A 25,601-nucleotide genomic window follows, 5' to 3' on the forward strand; every position below is an offset into this window, starting at 1 on the left:
CAGCCCTGCACCTTGTTGTCTCGGATTCTCCAGCATCTGCAGTTCCTACTATCTCTGATTCGATAATTAGGAACTTTTGTTGAATCGTAGAATAATTAGAACTGCTCAGCAAGAGACCAATCACACTCTTCCCATTTCTCTCAAAGAGCTGTTCATTCTTCACACCTCAGTTAGTTTTTGAAGTTTGGCGAGGTCTCTTCACAATGCATTGCTATCACTTATAATTGTACAACTGTTGACAATCAGACTGTTCACCACATGATATTTCTCGATTGTGCTCTCTTCTGTGGAAGCCAATAAAATCATATCACTGTTGAAGATCAAAATTACTGTAAACTCATTGGGACCAACAGAATGGTCTTCCCAGAATAAATAAAGCTGCTAAATTTCAGTTGCACAATAAAATAATTCTATGTTTGCAATGTTGATGTATATTGAAGGTGATATTTCTGATCACCATGTGGATAGTAAACCAACCTTAAATGAAACTAATGTTGTTTCTTCCTCTTACATACCTCCTAGATGTGACTGCTCCAGCTCATGCTCCCTGGTCACTCTCTCATATGTTCTACTCTCAGTAAATTTGAGGTCATAAAATCCCTGCTGCCTTTGTCCTCATTCGCTGTAAATCTTATTTGTCCATCACCTCTGTGCTCTCTAATCTACACTGCTTCCACTCGGCTAAATGATGCTTCAATTTTTAAAACCTCTCATCACTGTTTTCAGATCCTTCCATAACTTTGTCCCTCCCTATCTCTGTAATTGCCCTGAGCCACACAACCCTCCAAGATATCTAATTCAGGCCTCCTGAGCATTCCCAATTTCAATAATTATCCCATTTGGTGCCTTCAGCTATCCTGATGCTAAACTCTGCACTTAATGGCTAAAACCTTCCTTCTCTCCATCTTGCTCCTCCTCTCTATCTCTCCTACCTCTTTGACCAAGCTTTTGTGCATCAGGTCTAATATCTCTTTATGTGCTTGATAACAAAAAAAAATGTTTTAACTCCTTTGCCTCGGGCCATTTTATTACGTTAAAAATGCTGCATAAATAAAAGTTGTTGTTGCTAGCCATGCATGGCCTCTGTAAACTGAACAAAGAATACTTGTATCAAAAGATGGCATGAAAATACATAACAGTGTACTCTAGTGTATTCCTTTAACATGTTTATGTTTGTAACCTAAGATATTACACATCAATATTTTCCACAGCAGTCTCCTCTCCTTCTGTTTCTGGCTCTCTCTCTCTCTTATTTCAGATTGCTGTTCTCTGTACAGCAGATAAACTAACTCTGAGCTCAAGCACGATTACAATTTTGTTCTCTCTTTCTGTATCTGTGTGTGTGTGTGTGTGTGTGTGTGTGTGTGTTCTATAGAGGATGTAGCAAATTTAACGGCCAGTGATGTGATGAATCGTGTAAACCTTGGATATTTGCAAGGTAAACTCTCTCCCTGGTAATGCAGTGACCCTCCTGAGACATTGTATAAGATTGGAGATGCCAACTTTAAAAGCAGTTTAACATGTAGTGCCCACAATTTACTAGGGGATGTTGATATCCAAAAGATCTCTCAAGCACTTGCTACACCAGTACATTTTAATTCCACACAATTAAATCAAACTACTGCTTTGTCCTCGAAAAATTGCCTCAACATTTCCTGGAACAAAAACAGAAGTTGCTGGAAAAGCTCAGCAGGTCTGGCAGCATCTGTGAAGGAAAAAACAGAGTTAACGTTTCAGGTCCGGTGACCCTTCCTCAGAACATTTCCTGCACTGCTTTAGAGTTCCCATAGGAGTTGAGCATTCTGCATCCTCAAAGGTTGGAAATTAGTCTTAGCCTTTAATACCCTTAGACTCAAAGTGAAAATATTATCCCTACTGCTTGACTAGAACCAGCATAATTAAAACAGAGATTTCAATTTTTAAACACGTGTAAAATGCATGCAATGCTTCAGAATATAGATCTCGATCTCTGCTAAATCTGTAGCTATGAAGGTTATTTTCAATATGCATTATGCATGGAGGTGAGAAGTCCATAGGAGAAAAAGTAGGTCATTCAGCCCATCAAATTTGATCTATTGTTCAATGAGATCAGAGCTGATTTGATCATCCTCAACTCCACTTCGCTGGCTTTTCTCCAAAACTCTCGATTCCATTATGGTTTAGAAATCTGTCTGTCTCAGTCTTCAGTCTACTTAACGACCCACCTTCTGAGGCCATTACATTTTGGTGCTACCGGTTATAAAAAAAATCTGATATTTCACTGCCATTTATTTATATCAGGCAGCAGATCTGCTATGCCTGGACAACAAGTTGAAAGTTTATCCCATCATGTCCTAAATATCCATATTTACATCTGTAAACGATATTTGTTCAGACAACAATCCTACCTGCTGAACTAAACACACAAGCTTATCTGCACACTCCCAATTGCATATGAGCCCACCTGTAAATATACTCTACACTGCACCCAGAATCTGAAACACAATACAATATTGTGTGTTATTTAAATTAGTTACAAGTGATTAGTGAATGTGCAAAGCAGTGTGAATTCCACTTTGCCATTTTGTGCATACTAATGAGGACTATCCCTCCTCACCCTCTTCCAAACTGCCCACCGAAAAGACGTTTTCTAGGGTATCTGTTATAAATGTTGGCATCTCTTTCATACAGTGTGCTTTCTCTGTTGCTTGAAGAGCTCAAATCAGGTTTCATGGAAGCTTCACCCGACTACACAATCCAGCATACCATTCACATTCGTGTTTGTATCTGCCTACCACACATCCCAAGCGATAATAATAGCCAGGAAGAAACAAAGAGCTGTCTGCAAGATAGTTGACATCAATCTTTTAAAAATAGCAATTAAATTTGACTCCCACTTTGCTCCTCAAGATAATCCTTCACTATTTATTGTCTTATGAGAAGGTGCTTGGTGATTTTTCTTCCCTCACAAATAACTATCATGATTCCCCATGCCATAATTGGCTAAATGAAGCCAGCTGTTAGTAAGGCAAGGATTTAAAGTGGTATTGTCTATTGAAGCTAATAATCGCAGCCCTGACAGTCAGAAATTGGCGGAGAAAGAGATTACCTGCGTCTGATGAAACTCACATGATTGAGTTTGAGCTGTACCTGGATTCCTTTTTCATAGCCAAACAGTTTATTGAATGATGTCGAACTGCAGCTACAGCTGGACAGCATGAAGTTCCTGTTTCATTTCCCTGAATTTTCCCAGCCTCTGAACAACGTGGGCAATGGTGAGAGAGCTGGGAAACCAAAGTGAGAAGGAAAAGAATGAGATTCTCAAAGTTGAGAAAAGAAAAGCTGATTTTCCAATTCAAGGTTTGAATGGCCACGCGAGAAACTTGCTAGTTAGTAGTGATGGCCCGATTTGCATGTAATAACAGCTCATTGATATTTGGCCTCACCTCATTTAGATTGAGCTTGCTATTTTGCCAGGTTGTGGAAAGAAACTAAACTCAGTCAGAGAATCCCCTACAGTTTGGAAAGAGGCTATTTGGTCTGTCAAGTCTGCACTGACCCTCTGACGAGCATCCCACCCAGACCCAAAACCCCCCATCCCCGTAACCCTGCATTTACCATGGCCAATAGAAACTGGATGGCATCAATGCCCAAATTGAATGTCAGAGTGGGTACCTGGTCGCTGAAAATTGCCAGTGTCTCCTCTGGGCCCCACCTTGGCCAGCAGTGCCCAACATCTCAGGGCACACTCCACAGGCAGCAACTCTTGCACTCTCTGTCTGTAGAAATCAGCAAAACACCAGCTTCACATCATCATGACACATCTCATACTCACTTATAACACAGTTCAGCACTCCTATGCTGCACATTGGAACTCACTGGCATTTGGCTGACCAAGTCAAGAGGAAGTGCAGAAGGCGTTAGTGGTTTTGGGGGAAGATGTAGGGGTGAGAGCCATTGATGATACATGTACTATTGAGAGCGGCAGACTATGAGCATTGGTGGGTGCAGTAGCAGAGATAGAGTGAGTGTGAGGTAACAGAGAGAAGAGAGTGGCATCTTAGAATCATAGAATCCCTACAGTGTGGAAACAGGCCCTTCGGCCAAACAAGTCCACACTGACCCTCGGAGCATCCCACCCAGACCCATTCCCCAAATCCACCTATCCCTGAACACTATGGGCAATTTAGCATGGCCAATCCACTTAGCCTACACAGCTTTGAATTGTGGGAGGAAACCCACGCAGACACGGGGAGAATGTACAAACTCCACACAGACAGTCGCCCAAGGATGGAATTGAACCCATATCCCTGGCGCTGTGAGGCAGCAGTGCTAACCACTGAGCCACCGTGCTGCCCTAACTCTGCAGAGTGCAGAAGATCATTATCCTTCTTACAGCATTGCTGCACGTCCCTCTGGGGGAAGGACATTGCAAAGTCCCAAGTGGCTACTTCACCCCAGTCCATTAACATTTCACATAATGCAAAACTGGTACCCATGACGTGAGTGCCATAAGGTCCTGGCACAGACATTTCCCCACTGCTGAGCACAGGTCTGAGTGCCAGAGCACAGGACTTAGTGCCAGAGCTGCTGAGTTTCTTTCTCTTGCCTTTTGATTTTGTGCCTTACATTTTATCTCTTATACATGCGCATTACGCTTTTGATGCTTGTAAAAGAAGCAACTTCAAAGGCTTTCATCAAGGGGATTTGAGCAGAGGAGTAAAGATAAAAACCAAAAGAACTGCGGATGCTGTAAATCAGGAACAAAAACAAAGTTGTTGGAAAAGCTCAGCAGGTCTGGCAGCATCTGTGGAGGAGAAAACAGAGTTAACGTTTCGGGTCCGGTGACCCTTCCTCAGAGGAGTAAAGATGTTGTGCTGCAATTGCTTAGAGCCTGGTGAGACCACACTTGAGTATTGTGTACAGTTTTAATCACCCTACCATAGTGAGGAAGGCCATGGGACATGCAACAGAGTTTCCCCAAACAGTACCAGGGAAGACAGGGCTATCTAATGAAGAGCGATTGACGAAATTGGACCTGAATTTAGAGTTTTGAAGAATGAGAGGTGATAGAACATAGAACATAGAACAGTACAGCACAGTACAGGCCCTTCGGCCCCCGATGTTGTGCCAAACTTTTACCCTAAACCTAAGGTCTATCTAACCTCTACCCCACCTTATACAATCATCCATCTGCCTATCTAATAGCCGCTTAAATGCCCCTAATGAGGCCGACTTCACTACCCTCTCCGGCAATGCATTCCACGCCCCTACCACTCTCTGAGTAAAGAACCTACCTCTGACGTCTCCCCTGTATCTACTTCCACTCACCTTAAAACTATGCTCCCTCGTAATAGCTACCTCCATCCTAGGAAAAAGTCTCTGGCTGTCCACTCTATCTATACCTCTGATCATTTTGTACACCTCTATCAAGTCACCTCTCTTCCTTCGTCGTTCTAAAGAGAAAAGCCCTAGCTCTCTCAACCTTTTGTCGTAAGACCTTCCTTCCATTTCAGGCAACATTCTGGTAAATCTCCTCTGCACTTTTTTCAATGCTTCCACATCTTTCCTGTAATGAGGCGACCAGAACTGGACAAAATACTCCAGATGTGGCTGAACCAGGGTTTTGTATAGCTGGAGCATAACTTCACGGCTCTTGAACTCGATCCCTCTATTAATGAAAGCTAACACGCCATACGCCTTCTTAACAACTCTACCCACCTGGTGGCAGCTTTCAGGAACTGTGGACATGAACCCCAAGATCCTTCTGCTCCTCCACACTGCCAAGAATCTTTCCGTTAACCCTGTATTCCACTTTCAAGTTTGTCCTTCTAAAATGAATCACCTCACACTTCTCAGGATTAAACTCCATCTGCCACTTCTCAGCCCAGCTCTGAATCCTATCAATGTCCCTTTGTAATCTCATTGAAACTCAGAAATTTCAGTGTGGCTGTGGCTAGGATGTTTCCTTGGCTGGTAAATCTAGAACTAGGGGACACAGTCTCAGAATAAAGGGTAGACCGTTTGGGATGAATATGAGGAGTAATCTCTTCACTCAGAGGGTGGTGAATCTTGGGAATTCTCTACCCCAAAAGGTTATGAAATTTCAATCATTGAGCACATTCGATACTGAAACTGACTGGTTTCTGGATATTAAGGACATGAAGGAATATAGGGTTGTTGGTGGTCATTTAGCTGCGCAGATGATTGCAATGCAGAGTGACACTAACAGGGTGGGTGTAATTCCCACACCAGCTGAGGTTACTATAAAGGACTCTCCTTCTCAACCTCTCCCCCCACCTCAGGCATAGTGACCTTCAGGTTAAACCACTACCAGTCATATCTCTCTCTGTCTCTCCAACGAGAGAGCAGCCCCATTGTCTGGTAAGACTGTGGGGTTATTGGGGAAAATGACTTCGAGGTAGATAATCTGAGCAGCAGAACAAGCTCAAATGACCCACCGCTGATCCTTTTTCCTGGTTGCTGAAACCAGGTTCTTTAAATGCTGGACAATATCTGAGTTTACCAATCACGGATGAATAAATCCTGTTTGATTATTAAAAGGAATGTGGTTAATAAATGATTGTCCAAACTCAATCATCAGACTTTTTGTTCAAGTATTGTGGATTAAGTTTTTCTTCTGATTTATTTGACATCTGAGTAACCTGAAACTAGAAAAAACAAAATTTTTTCACATATTTTTGTTAAAGCTTGCAGAGTATCTCTGTTTTGACCAATATCATAGCAATACTTTACTTGGTTAAGATGAACTAACAATGGATTAGCAATGAATTGTTAATTTGTTGTCCTTGTTGTTTTTGTGGGGTTTGGCACCTAGTGTAGTGGTCACATTCCAAAGAAGTCAGTTCTCATACATTCTTAGAAAAAAGTAAAACAAAGAACTGTGGGTGCTGGAAATCTGAAACAAAAACAGAAATTGCTGGAGAAACCCAGCAGGTCTGGCAGCATCTATAGAGAGAAAGCAGAGTTAATGTTTCGAGGTCAGTGAACCTGAGTTCCGAAGTAAGGTCACTGGACCCGAAATGTTAACTCTTTTTCTCTCTACAGAGACGCCGGCAGATCTGCTAAGTTTCAGCAGCAATTTCTGCTTTTGATTCTTAGAAAAAAGTCTGATCTGGTGTGCATTGCCTGAAAGTGGAGACAAATACAATAGCAAGTTTCAAAAGTAATTAATTGAAGAGGTACATTTGCAGGACAGTTGGAAAAGAAGCAAGGGATGGGACTCCTGTGTTTTACAGTTAATCATGGGTCAAAAGAGGAATGGCCAACAAAATCTCTATTGCTAACCCATTGCTAACCTGAGAGGTTATGAAGTTCCTATCCAAAGCTACTCCCTCAGTCATAGTAAAGTCAAACATGGTGATAAAAACTTGGGTGAGAGAGATGAGTTGACTAGCACAATGAATAAGGGTCACCAATTTAGAAATCTTTCATATTGTATTTAGAGCACCAGATTTATAAATAACTCCGTGTGCATTGACATTAGATGTGGAAGTTATTGGTGCCAATCTTAATCAATGACCACTTGCATCAGGCACCAGTCTAAGATATTTTAATATTGGCATTAGTCTATTTACTTTAATATCTTTGTCAAAGCGCAGAAAGAGAGGGATTTATATCTTATAAAGGTTTATAAAATCATGAGGGGCATAGAAAAGGTGAATAGCAAAGATCTTTTCCCTGTAGTGAAAGAGTTCAAAACTAGGGGGCATATTTTTAAGGAGAGAGGAAAAAGATTTAAAAAGGACATGAGGGGCAACCTTTTTACACAGAGAGTGGTTAATGCATAGATTGAACTGCCAGAGGAAGTGGCAGATGCGGGTACAGTTAAAACATTTAAAAGACATTGGGATAAGCACATGAATAGAGTCATAGAGTCATACAACACAAAAACAGACCCTTTGGTCCAATCAGTCCATGCCGAACATAATCCCAAACTAAACCTAAACTTGCCTGCTCCTGACCCATATCCCTCCAAACTTTTCCTTGTTATGTACTTATCCCAATGTCTTTTAAACATTTTAATTGTGCCTACATCCACCACTTCCTCAGAAAGTTCATTCCACACGTGAACCACCCTCTGTGTAATAAAATTGCCCTTCGTGTCATTTTTCAATCTCTCTCCTCTCACCATAAATATGTGCCCCCTAGTCTTGAAATCTCCCATCCTAGGGAAAAGACACTTACCACTAACCCTATCTATACCCCTCATGATTTTATAAAACAAAGACCCAGCCTATCCAGCCTTTCTTTATAACTCAAACCTTCCATACCCAGCAACATACTGGTAAATCTCTTCTGAACCCTCTCCAGCTTACTAATATCCTTCCTATAACTGAGTAACCAGAACTGGACACAATACTCCAGAATAGGCCTCACCAATGTCTAGTACATCCTTAACATGACTTCCCAACTTCTATACTCAAAGAACTGAGCAGTGAAGGCAAGCATGCTAAGTGCCTTTTTTACTACCCTGTCTATATTGATGTGATGTAAAATTCAAAGAATTATGTACCCTAACCCCTAGGTCCCTCTGTTCTATAAAACCTGGGGGATATGGGCTAAATGCAGGAAGGTTGAAGTAGGTTAGTTTGGAAACATGGTCAGTGTAGACTAGTTGGATCGAAGGGTCTGGTTTCGTGCTGTATGACTGTATGTACATTAAGCAGTCACACAAATTTTTGCACGCTTGCAAGAAGCCCATAATCTAAGTGGATCATTTCTGAGAATTAGCAATTGCTTTTGTCCAAAATACAACAGCAATCACCATCCCAGCAAGTGCAAAGTACCATGTAAGCTGGAAATCTGAAAGACAGACAGAGAAAATCCTGGAAATGTTTAGCAGGTCTGGCAGCATGCTCAGAGAGACCTCAGCTCAACTTGCAATCTTAACCCTGGCATATATACATACATACTGTCCTTCATCTCACAAGAGAGCGTCTCACTTTGTGGCAAGAGCCACAGTGTTCAAGCAGCCCAAAGAAGCAATTGGATTTGGAGACACTTGTTAATCTAAACCCAACTAATATAAACATTTTTCTTTATGGGTGATTTTTAAACAATTCAAAACTTTGATCTAAACGTTCTTTCCACAGGTTCATTTAAAAGTACTTGAACACATTTACTTTCTGATTATATTAGATGGTTCTTAGAGTTCAGGTGTGCAAAACATTTAGTAAATGTTGAGACAAAGCACTGGGCTAGAGTAGGTCCATCTGGTAGGTTCCAGTGTTGAGGAAATACTCTATTAAGGATACCGCTTACACACAGGAACACAATGGTTAGCTGTTGCATTTCTGTGCCTATAAGTAATTGCTATGATAATTGCCAAGAGGTAATTTTTTTAAAATAAAAGAACGATAAGGAATACTTGGGATGAGTGGTAGAGTTGGAATTTCAAATTGGTCTGATTAGAATTTAAATTTTGGCTTTTGAAAATAATTTATTCTCTTCCTCTTGGCCTGGAGGTGATAGTACCTCAAGGCCACACAGTGGGAACTGTGGCAGTGTTGCCATGGGTTTGGGATTCTTCCATGGAGCAGGGTTACCTTCGTGAACCAGTGGGCCTCATTCACATTTCAGTACGCCACTGGTTTTGTGTGTGTGTGTGTGTCTGTCTCTCTCTCTTCCCCCCACCCCCCTTTCTGTGCTGGTGAAGGCAGCTGGATGCTCAGCAAGTGGCACTTCCATTTCTCTAATTTCAGCGATTGTGGCTATCTGCCAAGCTATTAGCAGCTTGATTTTGAAGCTGACCGGTGTTCTGGGAGAACCCAGCAGCAAAATCTGCCCAGTAGATGTTCATAGCGAATGGGATCGATTTGCACATTTGTCCCCAGTGTGACTTCAATGAATTTCGAAATCGAGAAGTGTTTATCCCCCCCGCCCGGTGGCCAACACAATACCTATTGTCCAAAGCCAAAATTTATTCCACCCACCCTCATCCTTCATTGAGTACAGGGATCTAAATGGCCACATGCCAAGTTCTTGTTGCTACCAGCACAGTCAACCTGGAAGGTGGAGGCTACTCTCAAGGAAAGATGGTGAGTTTCATTACCACCCATTCCTGCCAAAACAGCACCTTCTAGTGGTTGGATGAAGAAATAGGTCACCACCTTGTCATCTGAAAATTGGACCCATTTCTGGAGAAGTAAGGAGTGAAAATTGAAATTTTATACGTACCAGAAATTTGAAACATAAATGGAAGTGATTTGTCTTTTTTCATTTATTTAACCAATTGCCAAGCACAAATGTAAAACTAAATGTTCACATTTCAGTGCAAAAGTTCTTCTGATCCAAAATTCTCACCAGATTTCAGCTTGAGGACCAAGAAAGAGAACCTACTTTGCACCAATGGCAACTTTCTCATGATTGACAAGAGGAACTACAACCCAGAATATCATCTGTTTAAACCTGATGTTGAGGGCAGAACATACTGCATGTGCGTTGTACCTGATTTGTCACAAACTACATTTTCTAACATTAGCTAGCGAGAGAGGTCAACAAAAGAGATTTGATGGTGTAATAACAATGGCATTGGGCTGGTAATCCAGGGCCTCAAGCTAACGTCCTGGGAGTAAGGCTTTGAATCACACCATGGTAAATGACAACATTTGAATTTGATAACAAAAAAATCAGGAATTAAAAGCTAACTTAACGGTGACCATGTAACCATTATCAATTGTTGTAAAATCCCATCTGGCTCACTAATGCCCTTCAGGGAAGGAAATCACCATCCTTACTTGGTCTGGCCTACGTGTGACTCCAGACATGGTTACCTTTTAACTGTCCTCTGAATTGGCTTAGAAAAGCAACCAATTCATGAGCAACTTGGGCTGGGCAACAAATACTGGCTTTGTCAACAATGCCAACAATTTATGCAAGAATTAAAAAGAACTAAATTAGGAACAAATCTGGAGGCTGGGATATTTCAATGTGAATTAACCTGTAAATTTCCATCTGTTAAAGTGACTCAAGGAGTAAATCTTATTAATTTTTTATTCTTTCATGAGGTGGGAACACAAAGCCCGTCAATGGTTGCTCATCCCTAATTGCCCTTGAGCTGCGTGGCTTACGAGATGATTTCATTGGGTGGTTAAGAGACATCCATGTTGCTTGGGTCTGGAGTCACTTGTAGGCCAGACTGGGGAAGGACAGCAGATTTCATTCATACACAAACTAGATGGGTTTTTGCAAAAATCAATGACACAAGCCTTCAATTTCAGATTTTATTGTTGGAATTAAAATTCCGCCAGGTGTCGTGAACTTGAAGCTGTGTCTTCAGAGCATTAGCCAGGGCAGTAACCCAGAGTTACATCACTGTTTCCCTTTATTTCTTCTATCAAGGCACTTTCCAGTCAATGATTTGCCATGGCAGTGTAGTTCTTGTTGGAACCTCAGGCAATGAGTGAACATTGAGAATCTCCAATGCAAGTATGCTACAAGAACCAGAAGAGACTGCTAAAATGCACAGATGAGCATAAAATTGAACCCCCAGTGAAATAATTTCATGCCATAATTAATCATAGAATTCCTACAGTGTGGAAGGAGGCCACTTTGCTCATCAAGTCCACACTGACCTTCCTAAGAGCATCCCACCCAGGCCCACCCCCAATTATCCTGTAACCCTGTATTCCTCATGGCTAACCCACCTAGCCTGCACATCTTTGGACTGGGGGAGGAAGTCAGAGCACTCGGAGGGGACCCAATCAGACACGGGGAGAACATGCAAACTCCACATGAACAGTCACCCAAGGGCGGGATTGAACACGAGTCCCCGGCACTGCGAGCCACGCTAACCACTGAGCCACCGTGTCACCCAAATTGAAGGCAAGAAAATCCTGTTAAACTTAATACATGCAAGATAATCTTTTTTGTATATTTTGACTGTGATCTTCAAAAACATGTTCAGCTACTGCTGAAGTGATCCAATTAATTACAATACTCTTTCTTTTCTCTTCCCTAACATTCCTGAAGGGAACTTTACAAATTGCGGAACACCTATGCTCAGTTCGCACTAAACAACTGCACCTCCCAGTCGCGAACCGTTTCAACTCCCCCTCCCATTCCTTAGACGACATGTCCATCCTGGGCCTCCTGCAGTGCCACAACGATGCCACCCGAAGGTTGCAGGAGCAGCAACTCATATTCCGCTTGGGAACCCTGCAGCCCAATGGTATCAATGTGGACTTCACAAGCTTCAAAATCTCCCCTCCCCCTACCGCATCCCAAAACCAGCCCAGATTGTCCCTGCCTTCCTAACCTGTCCTTCCTCCCACCTATCCTCTCTTCCCACCTGAAGCCCCACCTCCATCTCCTACCTAACCAGCCTCATCCTGCCACCTTGACCTGTCCGTCCTCCCTGGACTGACCTATCCCCTTCCTACCTCCCCACCTGCACTCACCTTTACTGGCTCCACCCCCACCTCTTTGACCTGTCTGTCTCCTCTCCACCTATCTTCTCCTTTATCCATCTTCTATCCGCCTCCCCCCTCTCCCTATTTATTTCAGAACCCCCTTCCCCTCCCCCATTTCTGAAGAAGGGTCTAGACCCGAAATGTCAGCCTTCCTGCTCCTATGATGCTGCTTGGCCTGCTGTGTTCATCCAGCTCTACACCTTGTTATCTCAGATTCTCCAGCATCTGCAGTTCCTACTACCTCTTTACAAATTGATGGGTTTTTTTTTAGAATTATCTGTTATTGGAAACATTATGATTTTGTAAATGTAGCCCTTGGACAATTTGTTTTTGATGAGCTGCCACTTTACAAGTGGGCCAATAGGGAATAGCACAACATTGCTTCATGTTTAAATTTGTTTATGCACCTTTTTAGGCTTAACTTTTAAATAGAAATGTAAAAGGATAATAACAAAGAGCACTCATCAACAATTGAAGCAAACGATTTTTAGGAGGAAATATTAGCCCAAGGGAAATTCTAATTGATGTTCTTTTCTCAAAAATATCAAAGTTCTGCAGGCTATCACGCTGTAAATACATTTATGTTTCAGGCTACTGATTATGTCTTTTGACAGATAGCACTTTTCTGTTGAAGACAATTAGCTTGTAGCATTATTTGGTCCTGAAGCCAAAACAGAGCCCACTGCTTAGAATAAATTATATCTCCATCACACTTCACAGAGTAAAACCGAAATACCAAAAGAACAGAGGCAGGCATCATGCCACCTGACATGTCATACTCCTGTCATTGAATGTCATAAATCATAAGGATTTCTGCCCTGAGCTATTGAATAAATTGTGGAATAAAGACACATTTTATCATAGATTTTCATCTCGCACCCATCAGAATATTTTGCAAGAACACCAATTCAAAGGGAAAATACGACATTCATACTGCATTAAGAGTGCTGATTGGTTAGAAAGTGGACTTAAATTGGTAGAGGTGGTGGCCTGGAGAATGCATCCATTAATGCTGATTGACAGTTAACTGCCAGGCACAGTTTCATTTTAGATCAGACAGTGAATCTGAATCATCAGGGCATTGCCCTGCAAAGTGAACCATCAAATGGCTGTAACATATTATGTTGAGTTGAAACAGGGGCAGGTGCTTGTTGATGGCCTTTTTGTCTGCCAAGAACAGGACCCTTTGTATAAAAATTTAGCATCAAATACATTTGAGTGCACCATACTGTGAGCCCAACTGGCAATCCTAAATTGGCTGATGGCATAATTCATCGCACTCTTAGGATTATCCAGCAAATGTTGCCCCATTACAGAATCACATGGAATGTTGTATTGTGAGACTTGTGAGCACAGACTTGTTTGGCACCTTGTTGATTTTGAACAGCCAAAGGGGTATGCTGTTTGATATGATATCTGCAAGTATTTGGATATACAGTCTATGTATCTGGCTTCACTGACACTGAAGTTCATATATCGTTACTCACTTGCGTGATAGGCAGAGCTCGCTTGCTAGTAAACACCACTCATGTTACCACTGCATAGCAACAGCAAGAAAAAGTTACCTTTACCTGTTGGTTCTGAGGCACCCCATCCTTCCATGTAACTGGAGTTACACTGGGCATGTTTCAGGACCAAGTGTGACTGCCTTAATGCAGTTCTTGAGTTTGCTTGACATGACCTGATCAGCGTAGCCATTATCATGCAGGATTTTTTTGATGTGTCCTATTTCAGCCTCAAGTTAGCACAGTGAACAAATGACTATTTGCAACAAGCAAGGTAGGTGACTGCTACTTGCTGGTTTATTTCTCTGACCAATCAGGGACAGCCTGCCTGGTTTAAAATTTAAACAAAGCCTGTCAGTTAACTGTCGATCAGCATTATTGGGTGCGTTCCACACCAACCAATCAGCACTCTCCTCTCACGCAGTATAACAATTGGTTTTCTCTTTAAATTGGTATTGTAGTGAAATATCCTCATGAGTGTAAGGTTTAAATCTTTCACAAAACATGTCATTTTTCAGAAATATTGAAGTTCTGTACTACCAAATGACTCAAATAAATATTACATTTCAAAGTACCAAAATAGAAACTTTCAAAATACAGATCCTGATACAAATCCAAGTGTCAGAGACTCAGTTTGCGACATTTGTTGCAAATCTGATGGAACAACTACAGAAAAAGTACAGAGCTACATTCGACATAGATTACGCTCTAGGTAGTCTGACTAGCGACACAGGCTGTACCAACAATACGATATTTGATTGTTCATACACTTGGGACACGTGCATGTGAAATTATCCATCTGCCACGCCACAATCAGATTTATTGGTCTGTATTCAGTTTTTGCAAAATAAACTAATCAATATGTTGTTTACGCTTGTATGCATCAGAGAAATGGCAAGTCCCTTCTGGGATACCCTAACTTAGTTCCACCAGTTACGTCAGTGTTTCAGAAAAGTGAAGAGCTGAAACACAACATCCACCCCTCCATACAGAATATTAAAAAAGCGTACAATCTTATTGCTTCTTATCTGTCTGCATGACCACCATGAACTGTGAGGGTCAGTCTAAGAGAGGTTAATGTCGTCATGTTCTCACCATACTATTGCACAATCTAAAACTTTGGGGTCTTTGTGGTTCCAAAGTGGTTTCGTTGTGTGATAACCTATTTTTATAACACACCTGTGACTCTCAAATCTGTTTGATTTTGATTCTGAAAGGGTATTAATGATCCTTAATCAGTGCCATAAAAAGGCAGACAAATCCTTGAGATCTTTAATTATTAAGTAAAGCGTTTCACAAGCAATTGATGATGTGTTTGAACCCATTATTAATGGGATGTAAAATAGCATGAGGTGTGATATAAAATATCTTTACTGTAAACAGTTGTATTAATGTTGATTATTTTAATGTATATTCAATAATATGCACTGTAACAATAATGTATTGCAGTTGAATTCTTACACATGTATAACTACTGTCCTATTAAGTTTCTCAGGACTTATAAAAACTTGGGCTGATTTGGACACCATAATTACAGAGATGTTTTTGCTGCGCATACAGATCATTTGGATGGGAACAGTAAAGCAAAATGTAAACATCCAATATGTGACTGTTGCTAAATTAAATAATCCAATCTTGAGCTAGTGATCAAAGCATTATACTGGGGCTAGAACCGGTGTCCAATGGTAGTGACTGGGACAGGGCGGGTCAATGATGTTTTGACCAGGAGTCATTTTCTAATGCACAAGGTTGTACACTGAAGGTTTTTCATCAATTTGTGTAGGTTTTTGTCTATTTGAGGTTTGTGTATTTTTCTGTGCCTTATGAAGTTGCATCTTCACCCATTGATGAGGGTACCTCTTGAAGAATGATTCGCACTAGAGAGTTGTGAACACAGGGTTAGAACCAATCCTCATGCAAAGTGAGATTCACTGCAGTTTACTAAATTTGCATATGAGGTGTTATACATTTTAATTTCAAATTTGGTGTTTTGTGCATCATGTGGAAACATTTAAATTTGGATTGCGTTATGACTCATTATTCCAGTAGAACAATGTTTCTGATCATTTCAAACTCTCTGAACAACCTGAGGTTTGCCCCTGTCTCAGAAGTGTCTATAGCTGACAAAAGCCTTAGAAAATTCAATGGATTTATTCATAGAATATGACAGCAGCATTTTTTTTATTCGTTTTCATATTTTATGTATTTTTTTTAAAAAGTAGTATACAAATTTTTGAGCTTAAAACCAATTTGTCAGTGGAGGGAGGTAGGATAACAGGAGAATATTCCAGTTCTCCCTACCCCACATCAAAGCAACTTTGAAAAGCTGCTATTGTCTTTGAACAACCTAGAAGTGAGTGATTCATCACTCCCAATGTCTCCAGAGTGAAACACATTGGACCATGGATCAGTCACAAGTCTAGAATGGGTTCTTAGGATATTCCATTCCAAATATGAATTTTTTTAAGGGACAGCAGGTTTTGTTTTCTAACTGCGAATGTCATTTTTTTTATCTGATTCTAATTTCCCTTTTCTTCAGATGAAATGAACGACCATCAGAACACATTATCCTACATTCTGATTAACCCTCCTCCTGACACTCGCCTGGAGCTCAACGATATTGTGTACGTACCTAAACAGTGACTAATTTAGCAGGTGCAGCATTATTCATAATTAGAGATCTGTTGCAAAGGAAAATGTTCTTCTGTTGTTTTTCTTCTCTCTGATAACACAGGAGCGCTTGGGTGACTGATTGCTTTACATGTTTCTCTAATTTGCCTAGCCCCTTCAATTTAAATACCCAGTCCCTATTAAAGTATACCCCCATTCCAAGTTGCATCTTACATTCCATTGCTGTTACCATTTCAAAGAAATTTTAAAATAAAAACTTGCTATTATATAGCAACTGTCATACGCTGGGAATGTCTCAAAGAGCTTTATAGCACAACAAAGTACTGTTGATGCACACTCATTGGTATAAAATAGGCAAACGTGGCAGCTAATGTGTGAATAGCAATGTTACGCAAACAGCGGTGAGGTTAATGAGCTGATAATATGACCTTAAATGGTGCCTTTTGTTTAATCTAAATGCCTACGTGAAAGGGCAAGTAACAACTTGGTTCAGTATGTCATCTGAAAGATGGCATCCTCTCAGCATTGAATTGAAGCGCCAGACTAGATTAAAGAGGAAATTCACCAGAGTGGGATTTGCATGAAGAGGAGAAATTGCCATCACAGCCAGCTGAATAAACTAGTTGCCTGTTTAATCCCACTTACTAGCCTTTCAGGTCCCAGCCCTTCAGATCCAGATTCCTTTCAAGTGAATTGAGGGTTTCCACCTCAACTCCACCAAACTGGGCAGAGTTCCAGATGATCATCACCCTTTTTTTTTTCCTTCGGTCCCCTCTTATCCTTCTGCCGATCACTTTAAATCTGTGCCCCCATTGTGACTGACCTCTCTGCTAAGGGACAGAGATCTTCCCCATCCCCTCTATCCATGTCCTTCATTATTGTGTAAACCCCAATTAAGTCACCCTTCAGCCTCCTCTATTCTGAGGAATACAAGCTCAGCCCGTTTCCTCAAATCTGGAATTTTCAAACCCTGGCATTCTTGTAAATCTCATCCATACTTCTGGAGTACTGTGTACAGTTCTGGTCGCTCTGCTATAGGAAAGATGTTATTAAATTGGAGACGGTTCAGAAGAGATTTACAAGGATGTTATAGGGACTATAGATTTTGAGTTATAGTGAGAGGCTGGAAAGTCTGGAACATTTTTCAAGGAGCATAGGAGGTTGAATGGTGACCTTACAAAGGTTTGTAGAATCATGACGGGCCTAGGTAAGGTGACTAGCAAAGGTCTTTTCCCTACAATAGGAGAGTCTAAAACTAGAGGACATAATTCTAGGTGAGAGGAGAAAGCTTTAAGCTGAAGGGCAACCTTTACATACACGGGGTGGTTTATGTGTGGAATGAACTGCCAGAGGAAGTGGTAGATGCAGGTAGAGTTACAACATTTAAAGGTTTAGAGGGATGTTGGCCAAACACAGGCAAGTGGGACTAGCTTGGTTTGGTAACACAATTGGCCTTGACAAGTTGGACCAAAACGGCTGCTTCTGTGCTGTATAACTGTATCAGAGCAATTTTGTTCTAGTGAACACATTGCAGGAAGAATTACACACCAAAACTCCAGCTGTGGCCTAACCCTTGTTTTATATAGGCCCAGCATTACATCCCTGCTCTTGTGTTCACTACCTCACCCAAATATTATCCAATCTGTCCTGCTACCTTTGGTGACCAATGTCAGAACATCTTTTCCTGAAACGGAGGGTCTGAAAGTTGCCATTGACAACCATCGTGCTGCGTTAACATCTCACTGACTATTTAAAGATGCTATAAAAAATAGTAGGGGGAGCACAAATCAGGCTGTTCAAGACAAGAGAGGAAGAGTGTTTTTCTGTTCAAAATACTTGTCTAACACTATCTAATGCTTTAGATACATTCTGGATGCTCAATCATGAAGTTCTGGACTTCTTAGAGATATCATAAGTGAGCAATAAAATCAACTTTATGAATATCAGAAAATATTTTATAACAAAGAATTTGGGCTGGTTTCATTTCAGGGTTGAGAAAGCTCCTTCGATTTTGAAATTTCCAAGATTAGAAAGACATTTAAACACTGTCATATCCATTAAATATTCCCAAGTGAGTTTACTTTGGTTAAATGTGGTTACTGTCATGATGTAAAAATTTCCAGCAGCTAATTCATACGTTGCAAGTCCCAGAAACAGCAAAAGATCAGCTACAATCTTTTTTTTTTGTTGTTGGAGTTAGTGAAAGATATCTCTGTTTTGGTCATCTTCAAATTCTGCCATGGGATCTTTTACCTCCACCTGATTGGATAAATAGGCCCTTGGGTTAATATCCAACTCAATAGAATGTATCTCCAACATAGCAGCACCTCCTCAGTACTGAACTAATGTATCATTTAGTTTATTGGCTCAAATGCACAACTGGGACTGCATTCAACCAAACCCAACTGGAATTGACTAACAAAACTCTTCACCATGGCAAAGGCTTCGAATGTGAAGGACACAATTAAAACTGATTAATTTAGAAATAAGCTAAGAATGACAGTAACATTTTCCTATACAATAGCAATATAAATTCACAGACTATTACCGATCAAATAAAAGTTAAATAGTTTCTAGTTTGCTATTCATTGTAGCTTAATTGGGGAGATGGTGATGTTGGCTATTTGGTGATCCCAATATTCAGTCTAATCCACAGGAGACATATGTTTGATTCCCACATCTGAAGATGTTGGTACTTAATGAATTTATTTTAAAAATCTGTAATTGAGGAATGGTAAAGGTACGTTTAGGAAATGTGGGTACAGTGTAGGTAATGATACATTTTATGGGCAAACAAGAAAGTGGAGTTGAGACCACAATTCAATCAGCCCTGATTTTATTGGCGAGTGGAGAAGGCTCAAGTTGCTGGGTGGATTCCTGCTCCTAATTAATGTTCCTGTGTCCTGAAGATGGATGAGGTGCAGGAATGTAATTAGAAAGTAAATAAGTAAGAGACATCCATTAAAAACCAACAAGCTGGATTGAATAATGGTCTTTTCCTGAGCCCATAAATTCTAATGACTTCAATAGTGATTAAATCAAGCCGTTCTAAAACTTTGAAGCACACTGTTGCCAATAGTGGAATCAGCCAACAGTTCACGCTAGTTGCTAACCAGGCAAAGCCAAGTTCTGACACTTTCACCATTTCATTAAATGCCAATTAAGTTGATGGGAGATACAGAGTATTTCAATGCAATTTACTGCTCCTAACTAGATTATTGTGTATTTGCTTAGGTATCTGATACGCTCAGACCCATTGGCCAATGTTCAAAATGGTTCCCATAGCCAGAAAAGCAGCTCATATCGGCTGTTCCCTTCCAATGAAGAGGCAAGGAGTGAAACACAGCTATGAACACTGGTCCTGCAAGAATGAAGACCCACATTTTGTACCTGCAAATTTGCCATTCTCTCCAAGCAGTGGGGCACGTGGCTCCATCTATTTAAAAAGGAAGCTGCTCTGATCATTTGAAGATACAAGTTTACAGATTGAAAGGCATACTCATTGGTGATGTTACGCTGATCAAACCTTGAAAAATAATTGAATGACTCAACCAGGAGCAGCGTGCAGAGGAGGAGGTCAGAAACAGACAACGGTCTTATTTTATATGTTTTTATATCATGTAGAATGCAATGTGTGCAGTTTACCATGTAAGGCACAGTATATTTATTGACACACAGCACACTGGAGATGAATGGTACAATTTTAGTTGTGGCTGAACAATTGTCTTTGGTGCTTTCTACTGAATAGTATCCGTGGCATTTAGTGCATGTGTGGACAAAGCATCAAGCCTTCCACTATTCACATGCCGAAGTTGCTCTATCAACCTCTTTCACAAAGAAATTTTTGGTGCCAAAGGGACAAGAATCGTAATAAGGTCATTGTGTTAAGTGTACAAACTCATTTCAAAACAAAGTGCAGGAGGAATTGCCATCTCAGATGCATCTTGTGCAGTCGGATGTTTTTTTAACCCAAGTCTCCAGTGTTAACCTGTTGCCTTCAATCCAACTGAGCTGAGAGCAACGTTCCAGTTATCAATGTGAAAGGATGAAGCACAGATGAAGATCTGAGCTGGAAAAGTCAGATGACATGTGGGAGCAAGCAAACTGTTGCAGATATTATCAGTCTGTTATATTTGCAAATACAATTTGCTCTCAGTGCGATAGAGGAGAGGTGGGCTATCTCGTTTATATTGCAGACTGTCAAGCCATTTATCAAACTTTCTGAACATTTTTTTTATCCATTCTGCAACTAAATGTCATCCAGCACGGATACATGCTGCAATCAGCCTAACATGAGTATGTGGCTGTACATGATTTTGACAAGTACATTGTTTTTTTGTCTCTCAACGTAAAGGGAATGCAGCCAGGCACTGGAAGCTTGATATCAAAAGGGAAAATATGGAAACGTAGGGCAAGTGCTACAACTTCTCAAACAGTTCTCAAGTCTATCCATTCACTACAGTGCCCAGTTCTTTCCCGTCTGCCTTGATCTTTTGTGTCGGTATTCTGGAGAAATGCTAGATTTAGTGATTGAGTGTACATGAATTGAATCCAGAAATAGTCTGAACTAGTTAGATGCATTTTTCTTTTCCAGTGAACAAACAAAGGGAAAACAAAAGCACAACCAGTGGGGTATGTATGATAGACCAGGTCCTCAAAACAAATAGAATCTCTTAAACTGAACTCACAAATTGTATCATTTACTATTTTAGCCACAATAGCTATGTTCTACAGTGTACAATGCCTAATGCCACTTAGATGCTATAATTTGTGTTAGCCTTGTCTCCACTCTGCACCCCTACCCCCCACCCCAAGCAAGACTCTCTAAGCCACTGAACATAAACAGGGGCACATACATGCTTATGTAACGTGTACCATTTGTATATAAGCTTTAGAAGATATTGGGAGTGCCTTGTGTCTACAGTCACCACTCACTTAGCCTCAGTGTGAAAGATGTGTTACTGAGGGCAGCTTTCACGTTGTGCAAACATTTGAATCTGGTTATCATTGTTGCATCAAAGTAAATGCAGAAACTTCATAACAACTTCACAGACCGCACCAGCGAGGGCAGGGGGAGGGGGGAGGTGGGGGGGGGGTGGCGGGAGTTGAATGGCAACTGTACATTGACTCATGCGAGGTGTATTTGCTTTTGCTTGGGTTGGTAAAATGGACACAGACCCCTTGAAACTACCGAGCTTTGGCTTTTTTGGGTGACACCAGGGACAGGCCTTGGTAGAACATGGGATTCAACTGAAGCAAGATCAGAACACTGCCAAATTCAAATGAGCATTGTGTACTTAAATAATGATAAATGTTAGCGTAATATGCAAATCCAGAGGGCAAGTTTTCAATGAAAGAAGCTGTATACATTGGTGTCATTTATGATCAATCATGATAGCCAACCAATGATTTTTGTTTTCGATGGGAAGCCATTGACCATGCTCCAAGAGCTCTGACAGACCATTGGCTCAGCTGTAGTGCAGGGAGCTTCAGTTGACCAATCCTTCCCCAAGATTACCCTCTCCTCTGAACAAGTGCCCTGTAATGGGACAGATGTAATCGCGAGAAACAAATGCATGCATCACCTTGAGCATGCTGATGAGTTGGGCTGGGTCAGGATCATGCAACCCATCTAAGTACAAAATAGCAGCCAGGGAATTTAACACACAGTTTTTGTTTTGTAAATATAAATGTTGTGGCATGCCACTCATTAAGACAGAGCTTCCATATCCTGTTAAGTCAGTCATTCATGTGTTTTTGATCATTTACGTATGTGAAAATATCTGCAAAAAAATAAAATCTGTTGCCTCGTGCACAGCTCAGTATCTAAGACAATGAAAGATCATTGGTAAAAGAACCAGAGGCAGCCAGCTGTTAGGGGTTAGAACGCACTGTCTGATAGACATGGATTCAATAGGAACTTTTGACAGGGAACTGGACAAATACTTGGATGAAAAGAACTTGCCAGGATTCTGGTGAAAGACAGGGTAGTGGGATTAATTGGATTGCTCTTCGAAAGAGCTGGCATAGACTCGATGGACTGAATGTCCTCCTCCTGTGCCGTACAATTTTATGAACCTAAGAAGATTCTGTTGACCTTTTTTCTTGTATCTTGTTTTCTGAACTATACAGTATTGCTTTGAAGCAAAGATGTCATGATTTTATACAGTTCTTAAATAAAGTGTCTATGTTTTGTGTGAATGTTAAAAAATGAATTAAAAGAAACAGCTGCATGCAGCCATGGATTGACTCTTTGTGAGGAGTCTGGTCATTTTGTCATTGTGATAAATGTCATTAAATCCAAAGTTGCTTTGTTATTTTAGGGAAAGTGTGTTCTCATCATTAATTGGTGAAGTCTACTAAATGTAACTGCTCCCATCCAAAATAAAAACACCTTCCTCAAACTGTACCTGCTCACACTACAGCTTGACAACTTTTTTTAAAAAGCTAAGCCCATAGTAACAATTGTTAATCATCATAAAGTCCTATTAATGCCCTTCTGTTCATTAATGTTCTTTAGGGAGCGATATCTGTCGTCCTTACCTGGTCTGGCCTACATATGGCTCCAGTCCCACAGCAATGTAGTTGACACTTATCTGTCCTTTGAAATGGCCCAGAGAGCCATTCATTTGCAGGTCAATCAGGGATGGCCAATAAATGTTGGCCTGGCCTGTGATGCCCACAGTTTGAAGAAATAAAAAAAATACATTTGTTTATCCGAGTACCTGCAGGGGCAGATGGGTTCAGTTGGTTTATGCCTTGCCTGACAACAGTGAATTCAATTCTTGAACCTTTAAACCATCAAAAACAATTATTGCATAAGAAGTAGTAAGAGGCAAGCATAGGCCATTCAGCCCACAGTGACTCTACCAATCAACATGATCATGCCTAATCCACTTGTGACCTCAACTCCACATTCCTGTTTGCTCTCCAGACCCTTAAAACTTTTGAAGATCAGAAATCTTTCCATCTCAGCCTTAAATGTATTTGATGACATAGACTCCACTGCATTCTGGAACAGGGAGCTCTACAGACTTCAGGAGAAGCAGTTCCTCCTCTTGTACATGTTAAATGGGAGACCATCTATTTTTAGCCAAGCTCTCTCATGGGTGGAAATGCCCCCTCTCCATCAATCCTGACAGAGACGTAATGACACACCTTTGAGGCAGGTGGGACTTGAAGCCAGGCCTCCAGGCTTAGAGATAGGGATACTACCACTGCACCACAAGAGCTCACCTTTAATATTTCAAAACATTCAGCTTGTATTTCATTGAGGTGCTGCCAGATTTGAATACCTAACCTAAAACAGGTTCATTTCTTTTAAATTGAGATCCTCTCCGACGGTTCAAAGCACCTGACTCAGCTTGTAAAAAGGTAACTGACAAACTAGATTCTGAATTTTTTTGACACATTTTAAAAACAAAAACAAGATTTCTCCACTTTGTGTAAAACTGGAATATGAACAAAAGTAGAGGACCTGGAATGTTGTTGAAGGAAGATGATCAAGTCAAATGATTGTAAAAGGGCAAGGAAACATGCAGAGAAAGAGAACAAGAGACTGGATAAAACAGAAAACCAACACTTGAAACAATAAACTTTCATCCATTAGTAAACTTCTCTGATTGGAAGTATTTCTCTTCCAATGCCTCACCCACCATAACCCTGCCCAATTTCCTCATGGGAAGGTTCACCCTTGATCTTTCCATCTTCCTCTGGGCCCTTCTATTGCCCCTCACCCCAAAAGCATCTCTGCCTCTTCATCTCTTTTTACTGCCCCTAACCTTTCCCTTTCACTCCCCCCTCCCTTGCCTCCAAGCCTTTCCCTTCCCCATACCCTCATCCATACCACTTCCATTCCTCCATTTTCCCTGCCTTTGCATTCATTCCTTTAACAGTTGCCGTGGCGTCCAATCCGTGACTGACTCCTTTGCAACACTTGTCCACTGGTTGTGATTGAATCTGCTGACTGCATGTTGTGGTATATGGGTATGAAATGGTTAACACTGAGTGCCATGGACACCACCCACCCACGTCGACAGTACAGCTTAGGATCTCAAAGCAGTAAGACCCAACATACGGTCCTCCTCAGAGTCTCTGTAGCAAAGTCTATCATGGATATTTTCTAATCCAGCTGTTCAGAAAGGTTATTACATACCTCTGGAGCAGGTGGGATTTGAATTGGAGGCTTCATGTCCAGAGGTAGGGACACTACCACTGCACCATAAGAGCCCAAAATCTGCCATCTTATTGTAACCTAGAACTGGCTGCTAACATGTAATAAAATTTATTTTGTTAATCACAAGGGTCCCTTCTAGTTTGACCAGGAAGTGGTTTTCCCTCTACCACATTAGAACAAGCAGGTCATACAGTCATAGAGTCATACAGCATGGAAACCTTTGGTCCAACCAGTCCATGCCGAACATAATCCCAAACTGAACTAGTCCCACCTGCCTGCTCCTGGCCCATATCCCTCTAAACCTTTCCTATTCATGTACTTTGTCTTTTAAACATTACAATTGTACTCACATCCGCTGCTTCCTCAGGAAGGTCATTCCACACGCAAACCACCTGTGTAAAAAATTTGCCCCTAATGTCTTTTTTAAACATCTCTCCTCTCATCTTAAAACTACGTCCCCTTGTCTTGAAATCTCCCATCCTAAGGAAAAGGCAACTACTATTAATGCTATCTATATCTCTCATTAATTTTTAAACCTCTACAAAGGTCACTGCTCAACCTCCTACACTCTAGTGAAAAAAGTCCCAGCCTATCCAGCCTTTCTTTATAACTCAAACCTTCCAAATCCAGCAACATTCTGGTAAATCTCTTCCGAACCTTCTCCAGCTTAATAATATCCTTACTATAACAGGGAGACCAGAACTGGACACAGTATTCCAGAAAAGGCCTCACCAACATCCTGTACAACCTCAACATGACTTCCCAACTCCTATACTCAAAGGGCTAAGCATTGAAGATAAGCGTGCCAAACAACTTTTTAACCGGCCTATCTATATGTGACACAAACTTCAAAGAATTATGTAACTGAACCCTTAG

At 41.0% G+C, this 25,601-nt stretch overlaps 1 protein-coding gene across 1 annotated transcript in view; it reads left to right on the forward strand.

The window, feature by feature from the left end:
* kcnt1b (potassium sodium-activated channel subfamily T member 1b) overlaps positions 1–21,602 on the forward strand; it is a 345,244-nt gene extending 323,642 nt beyond the window's left edge. The window contains 2 exon segments of the mRNA XM_048613616.1: positions 16,458–16,542; positions 19,784–21,602. Of these exon segments, the coding sequence (XP_048469573.1) occupies positions 16,458–16,542; positions 19,784–19,901 (203 nt within the window). The 3' untranslated portion in view covers positions 19,902–21,602.
* The last annotated feature ends 3,999 nt before the right edge of the window (positions 21,603–25,601 follow it).

The sequence above is a fragment of the Rhincodon typus genome, chromosome 28 (genome assembly GCF_021869965.1).
Source record: "Rhincodon typus isolate 14 chromosome 28, sRhiTyp1.1, whole genome shotgun sequence".
NCBI lineage: Eukaryota > Metazoa > Chordata > Chondrichthyes > Orectolobiformes > Rhincodontidae > Rhincodon > Rhincodon typus.